The sequence below is a fragment of the Merops nubicus genome, unplaced genomic scaffold (genome assembly GCF_000691845.1).
Source record: "Merops nubicus isolate BGI_N331 unplaced genomic scaffold, ASM69184v1 scaffold28248, whole genome shotgun sequence".
Classification (NCBI taxonomy): domain Eukaryota; kingdom Metazoa; phylum Chordata; class Aves; order Coraciiformes; family Meropidae; genus Merops; species Merops nubicus.
The window spans coordinates 7,487-20,355 of record NW_008625560.1 but is presented as its reverse complement, the minus strand read 5'-3'; the positions used below and the strand labels follow the sequence as shown (position 1 = coordinate 20,355).

The 12,869-nt window shown below is 47.9% G+C and overlaps 1 protein-coding gene across 1 annotated transcript in view; it reads left to right on the top strand.

Moving 5' to 3' along the window:
* The first annotated feature begins 446 nt into the window (after positions 1-446).
* CCNI (cyclin I) overlaps positions 447-12,869 on the top strand; it is a 15,499-nt gene continuing 3,076 nt past the window's right edge. Inside the window, exons 1-3 of the mRNA XM_008945721.1 lie at positions 447-554; positions 5,707-5,863; positions 12,096-12,230. Coding sequence (XP_008943969.1) covers positions 5,750-5,863; positions 12,096-12,230 — 249 coding nt within the window. The 5' untranslated portion in view covers positions 447-554; positions 5,707-5,749. The remainder of the gene's footprint in view (positions 555-5,706; positions 5,864-12,095; positions 12,231-12,869) is intronic.

Below are 12,869 nucleotides of genomic sequence, written 5' to 3'. Positions count from 1 at the left end.
AGAAGCTGGGCAGCAGGCACAGATTTTACAAAGCGAAGAGAAAGAATATTTCATCCTGCAGATTCTGATTGGCTTCCTGTTTTCTACCACATCGCTCTACTAATCTCAAAGCATCGATGGTGCTGTGACAAATTGCATCTGAGCTTTCCTCTTTGAAGAGAGTAGACACAGAAGATGGTGGTGAGAAGAGTGTGCTGCTGCTGGCCGTGATGCAGCCCTCTCCAGAGAGCTCTTGGAGTTGCTAAATAGGCCCTGGGATCTCTCTGTTTCAAAACAGACTTCAAACGCCTCCATTCCCTTCCCTCCCATCAAAACACTGCTCTGCATTCTCCTTTTGCAGTTGCAGCCCTGTGTTTTTCACGAGCGGGTTTCTTTAAAATGTTTGGAAAACCGGCACTAAAATGAGGTCAACTTTATGTGCACTCCCAGGAAAAATCTGGTTGGAGGAAAAGAAGTGGTGAGCATGTGATGCACATGAGCCTGCCCGAAGGATGCTGCCAAAACATCTCACAGGCTTGCCTTTGTAGCAGGTTGTGGGAGTTAGTTAGCGCTGCGTGAGTCATGCAGGCAAGTGGCAAGGGCCCTGAATAAAATTATTACCCCTTTCCGAATGTAGGTCTCTTGGCTGCCTTCTACACAAGTCAAATGTGCTGCTTGTTAAAGGTGCAATATCATCTGCGTCCCTGGGGCACATTTATGTTTGATGCTACGGCGTTTCTCACAGGGGAACGCATTCTTATTTTAATATATATTAGTATTCATTCTATAGAAGTCACTTTGTTGTTTCACATCCACTCGCTCATTTAGATGTTGAAATTTGAACCTACGTTCCCAAACTTTTATTCCCAGTCCTTTAACTAGAAGAAGATTATCTATTGCCTCACAACTCTCAAGCTACTTCCACTAACCAGGCTGCAACATGATTTGCTTTCTGCAACTCAAACCAGTTGGCTTTAACCCACACCAGTCCAGAAAGCTAGGCACTGATGGCCAGTGGTGAGACATCCGGGGGAAGTTTTACTCTCTAAACCACAGAAACCGTGTCCTCTTAGAACAGTTCTGTCACACAGAAATTAGGTAGAATTGTCAAAGTAGTCTGTGCCTGCTGCTTTTTTCTTCATGGATGGAAGCAGCACTGTAACATTTATCCTGCCTGGCATAAATTTCCAGTCTGGTTTACTACCATAGGGTGAGGAAAGAGTTAAGCTCCAGATACTAAAATTAACATCCATCCCACCCCCTTGCCCACGGCTTTGAGACTTCTCATCACAGCTTGCAGTTGGACCATTTCTTCTAGCGGTGGAACCCACTTGGATCGTGTGAGATCACAGATGGCTGGCTGCAGCGCCTTCCCCTCTGCCGCTTCACCCTCCGCCCCCGCCCAGAAAAGGCTGCTCTCAGGCCCTCTGGAAGACTGAGTTAGTGCTTGCTAAAGCTGAAGCAGATTTGGCTGCTGAAAATACCTCCAAGGCCTGCAGAAGCGCAAGGGGTGGTTACGCTCGGTTGGAATTACCCCTCTTGTCCAGAAGGCACCTGCATTTATGTGCTGAACAAAGGTAGTGGGGTTTAGGCTGTCTCTACTAGGGATCTTGTTAATGGTTTATGAAGTTATCTGTATTTCTAAAAAACAAACAAATAAAACCCTAAGCCAATCCATAACGAAATCAGAACTAAAGAGGTTTTGATTATTGTCCTGAATGATGTCAGTGATCCTGTTTGCAGCCCAGTTGTATTGGCACAGTTGAACTGTAACTGGAGACGGAGGAAGAGCAGGAACTCTGTTAGAAGCTTGTTCTACCAGTGGATAATAAGTTCCTGTAACTGCATCTTTTGTCTGCAGGACGCACTTTTCATTGGCTGTGCAAGTGATTACAAAGAAAAAAAAGGGGGAAAAAAATGGATTATTTTGCATCCTGCACAAATGCACACCCCCCAGCTTAAAATGTGGTCCTGGATCGGTAGCTCTGCCCCAGTTACTGCACACACAGAACTGCCTTTGAAACCTGTAGCCTGCAGCGTTCAGCAGCACAGAACTTCTCTAGGGAAACTGAAAGTACTGCTTTAAGTTGAGTCAGCTGTAAACCTGGATCAAAAAGAGCTTTATGAGATGGGTTATGTTTCGTGCACCAAGTCGGGCTATTTTTAATGGATAGGCAGATGGTTTTCAATGACTTACAAATGAAAACCTCACACCAAGGTTTTGACTCTCAAATTTCAGAGCAAGATTCAACCTGCAGCTTGGGACTTTGTTCACAGCAGACGTCAAAGCAAAGCCTAGTGTGTTATCTTGGCTCACTTCTCCTTCACTAGCTTTCCAGCTGTTCCTTAAGAAGTTTCAGTGTAACTAGTTGACCTTCCAGTGAAGATGAGGAAACTTTAAGAACTGTTTGAACAGTGGTTTAAAAGCTCCCAAAGTGACCACAGAAAACAAACCGCAGCAACTACCACCCTGGAGCTGAAGTTTAATTTTAAATCAGGAAAACGGAAAGCTAGGGTGAGCTACTTTATGGTGGCTGCCACGGCTTCAGCGGTTCCCCATGGGTCTTGTGGGCTCAGTCTTCACGGCTGATGGGAGCTTTGATGTTGCTTTTTTGCACTGCTCAGGTTTTATCATCTTGATCTGGGCAGAGAGAAGAGCTCCAGTCCCTCTACGGTCCTCACCTGACTTCCATACACTGGATTTCAGGAAGCTGTGGGGTCCCCTCTCATTTCTCCTCCTCTCTGCAGTGGCTCCCTTTGGTTTGGTGAAGCACTGCAGAGCTCACTGGTGGTTTGTTGGTTTTTTTTGGTTTTTTTTTTGTTTTGTTTTGTTTTGTTTTGTTTTGTTTTGTTTTGTTTTGTTTTGTTTTGTTTTGTTTTGTTTTGTTTTGTTTTGTTTTGTTTTGTTTTGTTTTGTTTTGTTTTGTTTTGTTTTTTTCAGTGGAGTGCGTTTATCTGATTAAGAGCCATGTAAATTTAGATGCAAACTCACTGCAGCCCACGGGGTGCTTGGCCAGTTGCCCGGCGTGCTCACGGTGCTGGAAAAGTCTGTGCACCACTGTTGCTCCAAGGGAAACTTTCAAGCTCGTCATTTCTCGTCTCTTTTTTTTTCCTTATAAAGGTTATTGTGCCTCAGCTCTCTTTGAATTACCTCCCTGGTTCAGAAAGGAAAGGTTATTTTGCCTTCTCTTTTCCCCTTGGCAACACAAGAAGAGTTGGCATCACTGCTCATTAAAAATGTCCCTTGGAGAGTCCTTAGGATTTCAGGGTGCTCCAGGGTCACCCCTGAGCTCTCTGCTGGGGCCACTGACCTGCTGAGGCAGTACAGGGACAACCTAAAAAAGGCTCAGAGTAATGAAAAGGTCTTTTCTGGGCCCAGAGGCCTGTGAAACCCATTTGTGTTGTAAATACAGTGGGAATGCTTGTGAGTCACAGCAGAAGAAAAGAATGGTGCCTGAGGATGCTCACTTTGGCCTGCCATTTTTCATGTGTTTTGTCCAGTGTTTTGAGGGGTAGCAAAGCCAAGAAAAGACCATCAATATTTCATACCAGGGGACCCAGGTGGGCTGAATACAGCTTCTCTTTATTTTCTCACACACGTGCAACAAGGAGCTCGCTGGCTCCTGGTGCTCGGTGCTGGTCCCCTGGCTTGGCCAAGTTTTGGGTCTGGTCCTCACCTACTTCGCCATTTTTCTCCGTGCACGTATTCCACCTTGTGCAACACCACCTGCTTGCGTAACACCTTTCATCGCTGTCTCTGCAGGTGGGGTGTGAGAGGCTGGAGGTGATGGGACGTTGTAGGTTGGATGTTACCCAGCTAGCATTACCTGCTAGGTAGCAATGGACGATCTGCAGCCTAAGTTAAATAATAATTTTTTTTAAAATCCGTGTTCTGGTCTGCACAGATCTAAAGAAACCCCTTTTCTGGGCCTCTTGAGTTGATTTCCTACCTCCTTTGGAAGTGCTGATGGCTCTGGAAATGGTGGGTGATCCGGCCTCTGGGAACCAGCCCCCAGGGCAAACCGGTTGTGTCTGACGGGAAGTTAATGAGCTGCTAACGCAGCCCCCCCAGGGAATAAGCTGCAGGTAGAGAGGAGGCTGTGAATGCACATCCCTGTTTCCCCTTCAGCTTCACTGGCAGCCCCATTTACAGTGGTAGCATCAGGATCACCCTAAGGTTTAGAAAAGAAATACAAATGCAAAACTATTAGTTCTAGAGTTTCCCTTAACTCTGTGAAAGAGCTCTGAATCTTCATTTGTTCCTGTTGTTGTCATTTATGATAAAACGATTGTTTTCACTGGGAATCTTGTTTATTTTCTCTGCTTCCACATGTTGCCTTATTTCCTGTAAATACAGCATAAACCGGTGGATTAACAAACCTGACTTTAGCAAACAGCCTGGGCAGCTTCGGCCAATATCCACCCGTTGGAGATTTCGTAAGAGCTCACAGGAAAAACTGAAAGTTTAAATAACTTTCCCATGTATTTACCCCTCAGGGCTGAATTGTTTTGCCTAATTGATTTAATACTGTCAAGAAACTTGCGGCCAGAGTCATGGTATTAGAACAATCTGAATAAATTTCTCAATCAGATCATGTCTGTTTGAAAAGCAGGTGGTAGGATCTATTGCCTTAAAAAAAAAACCCATAAATCTTGCCTCTGATTTTCATTTCAAATTTACAAGTTTCTTGACGTGCTGTCACTGCTGAGTGAGGCTGCACTAGGGCCGGGAGAATTGCCTTTTTTTCTGTTTTCTTGCATAGCAAAGTGTTTTGGTTGGAATTTTAGGCTTTTTAGGATCACTTCTGCAGGTGGAAGCAGGGGTTTCTGTGTACCATAGGCCTTGCAGAAATTTTCTCCATCAATTACCTGGCTTGTAGTCAGTTCGTGCTTTGCAAAGGTTGTCACTGGGTTTACCACTTTTTTCCCTCCTTTAAAACACATTTCCTATCTAAAATTAGAGATGGGCCCTAAAGTTTGTGGATCCAACATATTTTCAGAGCAATTAGACTGGAGGGGGACCTTTCAGAACCCCCTGGCACATCTGCATTGCACATGAAGCAGGTGTCAGCTTCTGTGAGAATACAAACCATGGCATGCAGAGAGGGGAAACATTGATCTTTTCTGTCAGGCTTCGGTTTGTAAATCATTTCAGCTCTCAAACAAGCATTCCTCTGTTCTGCACAGAACTTCCCGTTGCTGCTGGGAGTACTGGGGCGAGGCTGGCACCAGCCAGACGCCGAGCCTGGGATTTTTGAAAAACGTTTGAATGTCAGGCTTAACTTCCTTTGAAGTCACTGGTGGACTGGTTTTAACTTCAACAAGAATTGGGCCAGGGAAACCAATTTCCTCAAGTTCCCTTAATATCTGCCAGGCAGCTTCTCCCTCTTCTCAAGTATTTTCCATAGAACACTTCAACATTTTCATGCTGCTGAAGCAGGAGAGGTCTTGCCAGATTGCCTACATGATAGAGAAGCAGAAGGCCTCAAAGTGGCAGGACTCTCCAGCCCACAGAGGTGGTGTGGACAGTTTTGGTCCAGGTTCATCTGAATCTGAGCCAGCTGGTTTGGGTTTCCTGGGGCAGGTTTGCCAAGTACCCCATCCCTGTCTGTTACAGAGGGGCCTGTTCCATTTCTTGCAGCTTTAGTCAGCTGGGTGCTTTCTTTCTCTCAGTTTTACCGGACAGGCACGGCTCAGTATTTCACCAGGCTGTCTTTGGTTTTGCAGGTAGCTGTATCCAGCTGGGTGGCAGGTGGATCCAAGGGTTACCATGAAGTTTTCAGGACCCCTGGAGAGCCAGAGGTTGTCTCTCCTTCTGGAGACGGCAATCTCTAGGGAAGCTCAAATGTGGAAAGCACATGTGCCGAAAATTCAGCCCAATCAGGTAACATCTCTTCTTCACATCGTTCATTTTAATAAAGGCATGAGAGTATCCTCTGGTGTATTTTTACGTGAACAACTGAAGCTGTTGCATGAGAAATTACCTTCTGCTCGAGGCCTGGGAAATTAGCCTCTGAAGTAAGCGATGAGTTTTTTATTTGAGGCCGTAGCTTGCAGGCAGGGGTACAGGACGCACCACACAGCTCACAGCGTCACAGCTCTGCCTTGCCTGTGAGAGCACCCACCTATATTGTCTCAATCCATGTGACAAATGGTGTGCATAATTAACGCACATTTCTAGCGGGCACCAACTCTGCAACAGTTCTTAAAACCAGCTTCATTTTTCTGGGACTAAGTTCCCAAATAACGGTGTTGAAGTTCTGCTTCCTTTCCACACAAAACGATGTCTCGTGAACTGTCACCGCTGCCTTGGCTCGGGCCTCCCCTGAGACAGCAAATTCACAGCAGAAACCTGAGTTTGCCACCTTTTGCCATTCTGGGCCAGATTCTTCCCTTGTGTAAATCAACCTCGTTCTGCAGGGTAGGCTGCAGCTGAAGCCAGAGGAGGATCTGATGTTGTCAGGCACTGTCAGAAGTACCCCACTGAGTGAAGAGGACTGTCTACAGAGCAGGGTGCAAGCTTGTGTCTAGGGCAGCAGAGCCAGGAATGTTCTCGTAGGCCTGGAGGAGAATTGAGGGTGGAAGGGACTGTAGGAGGGTCCATAGCTCCAACCTCCTGCTCAAGTTTTGCAGCAGGGCCAGCTGGGAGGTTGGACCACATCACTCAGCCTTACACAGCCTGAACTGCATTTGCAGAGGCAGCGTGCACTCAGAAATGCCCATGAGCCCCACAAAGTTTCGTTTAAAACAAAGCATGAATCGGGAGGACAAGTGTCGCAGAGTTCCTGCTGCTTTCTTGCTGGGCTGGGCAGAAATAGCCACATCAAGGGGCTCAGAGCCAGCCCCATCATTAATTCATAGGGCTCATCCGTGCAGGTGTTTGGTGCTTCTGGCTGGCAAACAGGAAACTGCTCTTGTTGTGTTAGGAGCAAATCTGTTTTTAAGGGGCTCTGCATTAGTTTTGTTAACCCATGTTTAGGTTTCCAAATAAGTGACTTGGTTGCCAGAGGTGTTGAGTGTCTTGTAGCCACAGCTGTCTTTGGGCACATACAATTGGAGACCCTGGTTTCTGGTAAACCAGCCTGTCATTCCATATGCTGGCAGTATTCCTGGGCTTAGTGGTTATAATATAGGGAGGTAAGATTACAGCCTAACAAGCTAGCTTAGGGACTCAGAAAGTGGAACCAAACCAGATTCCTGTGTGAAGATTTATTTCATGGGGACAAGGTGCTTACATCTGCCTCTGTGCAGTTGATTCTGGTGGCTCGGAAACCACCACCTTCATCAGCTGCTCTTCCAGGCAGTTCCTTGCAGGATTGTGCCGTTGCCATCTTGAGATGAGGTTCTCACCTGTGCCACCTACTCCCCTGCACTGGGACCATGTCGCTGAGGTCTGTGCTTGGGAGCATTTCCTGGCCCTCTGCTCTTGTCTCCTAGGATTTCTGCTTCTGGAATTTCCAGCCCCAGAACTCTGTCTTCTTCTTTGTAACCTTCTACATACCAGTTCTGACACTGACTTTGCCAGCTGGGCTGCTGTACTCTCCAGTGTTTTCTGGCAGTAAATAACCGTTCGATTGGATTGGGATCTCTGGGTGCACACACGTCAGACGTGTGAGGGTCGGGCTGAGAAGGCAGCACGCAGACGGCTTCTGCCCTGGGGGAACCCTGGCCCGTGGGGCTGCTGAAAGCCCTCTGGCTGTAGTCACACGTTCCTCTTCCTGCTGGTCGTGACTCCCCACTTTTCAAACTGCCACATGTTGCCCCACTTCTGCAGTAATGGTTCAGGAGTCAGTTTGCAGTTTAGACTCCTTAGGAGACATTTTTGGTTCTAATTTTAAAAACCAGAACAAATTCAGTTTCTAAGTATGTGTCAGAGTTGAGATCTTTGAAAGAAAGAAAGAAACTCATAGTTACAGGAACAGGAAGACTTTACATTTTCAGTCCAAGCTGCAGAATCTGTGGGGGACTTGATTATTTAATGTGTGTAATTTTTCTGTTTCCTTTTTCCTTTTTGTCTGAAAACTGCCATTTCCTCCTGGCATGTGTATTTCTTTTAGTTTCCTTTCTCTAAATGGAGGCCACTGGCTCCAGGTATTTGCAGTCTGTGGAAGCCAGATCTCACAGGGGCTTTTCAGCCTGGAACAACAGGTGGGCTGAGGCTGGAACCCTGCTAGTGCTTCTGAAGGAGTTTCATCAGTTTCTTTTTTTTTGTTCCTTCTTTTTTTTCTCCCTCTTAGGTTATACAGTTTGCAGGTGGCATTCAGAAGTCATCATGTGATTAAGGCTTGAGAAACTGAGCAGTAAAGACTGGTCAAAGGTTGCTTTTGCATGTTACCAAGTAACTTGGCAGCAGAGAGGAGTGTAAGCCACAGGAGTTTCTTACAGGAAGAAGAATGCCACTACTATCATTTTACCTTTCTTGCCTGTTCTCCCTCTTTCTTTCTGTCTTCTGCTGTATTCTCTGTACCTCCTGAGGCCTCAGGAGACCTCAGTTCATTTCCAGTTTTTCCACTCTCTCCCCGCATGACCTTGGGTCTGCCTTTCAACCTTCTGGTGCCTGTTTTATCCTGCGGGCGAAGCAGAGGCTGTGTTATGGATTTGGCAAAGCGCTGGGAGGCTCCTGCACACAGCTCTTGAGCATTGCCAGCAGTAACCTCCCTCCCCATGCCCATGCCCCTCACCCTGCCAAACGGCAGAGCCCACACCCCTCCAGCTCTCTGCCACCACTGAACCCCTGGCCAGCCTTGGGAAACGCTGCTTTGGAACAGTACCGGGAGAGCACCTCGAGCTCCCAGCTGCTCCCTGCGAGGCACAACCCAGTGGGCGACAGTCGGGGGTCACTCTGGTGCAAAACCAGCAACCCTGAGACCCAAGGAAGAACCTTGCGTCCTTCCTACAGCTGCCCTTTTCGGAAGCTTCCCAGTCCTGATCAAGGTCATCTGCTTGCTCCCCAAGCGGAACTAGGCAATAACAAATAGGGGAAAGAGCAAAACATCTCTGTCTGGAACAGCAGAGAGTAAAGAAAAATAATCATCAGGTAAGGTGGTTTTCCTAGATTAGGCAGCAGTAAAATGGAGTCATGCTTGAGTTCACAGATAATATTTATTTTAGACTGCATTTTTCAAACATACCGTGCTCGTGCTCTGGAGGCGGAGTCATAGCCTCTGGCCCGAGGAGATGGATTGTCCTTTGGTCCTGAGGGCGGTTGTCAGGGCTGTCTCGCAGCAACCTGCTGCTGCTGTGTGAAAACCGAGTCTGCTGTTGCTGGGCCTGGGTTAATTTTCCCTAATTAGAGCTGTCACGCTCCGCCAGCGCGCTCTTCCAGCCCGGGGGCTGGGTTCTGCAGCAGCGGGTTTGTGGCAGCAGAGCGAAGAGCCGGCCACAGGCAGACGGGTGCGCGGCGGGACGGATGGGAAGTACCCCGCAGCAAAGAGGAACTTTCGCTTTCCAGCCCACAGGGACTTTTCTACTTTCAGCCACCGCAGCGTTTCATTTTCTTTTTTCACTGTAGGTAACTAAGGAACAGTGGCCTTGCCCCTTAATTAATTTTCCAGGGCTGCATTGCTTGTTTGTGTTACTAGGATGACAGGTACACTGCTGAGGTAGAGGGATGAGGCCCAATACGTTTGTAAGGGAAGCTCCTTGCTTGGACATAGGGGCAGGGTTCATGGGTGGGGTGGAACCATTCTTTCTGCCTCTTAAAAACAGGCCCTAACGAACTTCCCTGGTGCTGACAGGAGGTGGTTTAAATTGCCCTCTTTTCTGTGTGTGGGAACTCTCCCCCTGCCTTCGTGCTCCTGCATTTGCAGTTAGAGGCTGGAGTAGACAAACTTTTTGTAGGACTGGTATTACTGCAGAGAAGTGCTGAAGATTCCCCTCCTTCCCTTTGACTCTCCAGATAGCTCTTCAGCAGCCAGATTTTATTTTGGAGCCTTACTTCTGCCGTGCACAGACCGAGACATGAGTTCGGTTTGCTGTTGTTCCTGTGTAGTACAGGAACATGGTGTGCTGGAGGGGCTGGTTTTTGTTCGGTTTAATTTTACATCTTCCTGAGGTACACTGTTGGTCTGCAGTGGTTTAGATTACACCCCATTGCTTTTTCTCATGGGAAGGGCAGCTGCTATCAGGGACTGCCTCTGCACCGTTGCTATTCTTGTATGTTAACAGCCTCGCCATTTAAAACTAACTCCAAATCTGAAACTTCACCTTTTGGCCTCACATTGCCCATAGAAGGCAAGAAGAAACAAGGACAGATGCTGGGAGCACTGGAGACCGAGAGGCAGATGAGAAGCTGATCCTACCTTTCCAGATGTGCTGTTTTCTTCTGCTTTGGCAAAAGGTGCAGGGCAAAGAACGCTGAGCTGGGGCAGATGCTGCCAGGAGCCACTGAGCCTAATGTTCCTTTCTGCTGGAATTTGCCAGGAATGGGGTTTGCAGCATCGGCAGGGAATGGGGACGGTCCCCCCACGCTGCTGAGGCGTGGCTCTGCCTCCCCAGCAAGGAGCTGGTGCCATTCTTTGCCCCTCTAGAGCAGAAACAGGAGGCAGAGGCCACAGCCCGGCTGGTGCAGCTCCCCCATGCCCACCAATGGCCCAGGCCCATTCCAGATGCTTGAAACCTTCTAAATCCACAATCCTGTCCAAACCTGGCCACAGTTGTAAACCCTGTTGTATGGCTTTGTCTCACCATGTATAAACGGGCATAAGGAAGAAAGCAACAAGGAACTTCCTCTTCCCTGCTGCTGCTCCCTTCTGTGCCCATTCCAGGCCCGGCTGCACCCGCCAGGCTTTGCTGCAGGAGCAGTGCTTTTTTAACAAGCTACACTGTAAACGGGTGGCATCCTGAGGTCCTGTCTGGGTCAGACAGACCTGCTGACACCATTGCAGCACTGGGGCTTCAGGAGGGACAACAAGGCAGGACTATGTTCTACTCAGGGCAGCACCTGAGGTAGCACCAAAGGCAGGTTTGGCAGGCAGAGATGGTGTTGCTCTACCAATGTGCCACGTAAGGCACACAGGGTACTTTGGAGATGGATGTAGCCCCGAGGATTTATTCTGCATTGATATTGGCTGGGTTTATTTTCTCAAATTCTACTACTTCCCACGTGTGTTGTTGCTGCAGCCCAGCCTGGCCATGCTGTTTGTTTGCACAAGGCCTTCTCTTGCATCTCCACAGGAACTGGTCAGCCAGCATCTCATTACACTTATTCCTCTAAAACCATCTCAGCAGTAGCCAAAAGAGACAAGGACCCCAAGCGTAGCACAAGAAATTTGTCTGGGTTCACTTCGGGACACATCCTTGCCCATCACCCTGAATAATCCTTACTGAAGTGAGACCAGACATCTGCTTGATTGAACTGAAAAGGCTCTAGAAAAGCGGTAAATATTTCCTGAAGCAAGTCAGAGGGAAAGATTTTATGTCAGTGACTGATCTGTATGTGTGGTTGAAATTCAGCTACTGTCCAAACAAATCAATAGTGGTCACTTGGGCCAAAAAGTTTAAAAAAAAAACCCAAACGCAGACTTCCTGAGGTGAAATTGTACCTGCTTTTACCCCAGCTCACAGTTAACTGTACTGCTTAAAGGGTTTTTGTGAGCTGTTTGGAATTTTCTTTTTTTTTTTAACATAGGCTGAGCTAAAAACATCCACATAATTTGAGGGCAAGAGAAACCTTTCCTCTCAAAATACCAATGCAGCCCCTCCCCTCTTCTGCTTGTCAGGAGCTGGGCACCCGCCCTCCTCCCAGGCCATGTCTGGGTTAGTTCAAGGTGGGCACTTGGGTGTATCTGCCTCCTCCCAAGGAGCTTAAAAACATGAAATCTCTCAGAGCTGAGTCAGAGAACACACCAGCAGTACCTGGGAAAATCTGACACCCTTCCTTCTTTCCCCACTGTACATGACATTTCTGAGTGAGGAGGAGTGTGCTATAGGGAAAACTGTCTTTTCCAGAGCAGATTTCTTGGGATGGGGTAACAGCAAGAACTAAGTGGTGATAGAGGCTGGCTCAAGGGACCCCTTTTCCAAAGGAAAACAGTTCATGTAGAGGTAAAAAATGTTTGATCTTTCCTGACTTGCTGGGCATGTGTATAAGAACAGTTTGTTTTTCTCTCCAACAGGATGTAGCCATTTCTCCAAAGCAGAGGGATGAGGTCATTCAGTGGCTGGCCAAGCTCAAATACCAGTTCCACCTTTATCCAGAAACGCTCGCCCTGGCCATCAGCCTTTTGGACAGGTTCTTAGCCGCAGTGAAGGTAAATAGGTGCAGATAGAGCGACTGCAGTCCGCCCGCGGCGCCTGCCCAGCTTCATCAGCCTGCAGGCCGAGCGCTGCGGCTGTGGGGACGCACTGGGCTCCCCGCCCTGCTCTCACATGTGGAGAGGATGGTACCTGCACTGCTCCTTCAGCGACCCTGCAGCTTTACTGTATCTGCTAAACCAGTAAATTGTGGCAGCAGTTCAGGCTGTAAATAGATTGTCACGTTTGGTGCGGGATTTTCTCTTACCTTGGCTTTCGGTGTCTCTGACGTTAGAGGCTGTGGGAGGTGGGGGCACAGCTCTGCAGATGGTGACCCACTCGGCTCTGGTCAGAATAGCACCTCTGCATTGCCTCAGGGCGTGTACTCAGTCTGGTCGCTTGCAGGACTACCCAAAATAGCTACAAGCCCACGTGTCCCACTTCCTCCTCACCAGGGCCCAGAAAAGGAGGGGTTGAGGCACATAAAGAAAAATAAAAACCAAAAACCATCACCCTTTCCCCTCCAAATTTCACTTCCCTTGCCTAAAACAACTCCCTGTAGAAGGGACCATTTTTCCCCTCAAGAAATAATCCCTTGGACACCATTTTGGGAACTGCAGTGTGAAACTACACAAGTGGTGATTTTTAGAGGTGTT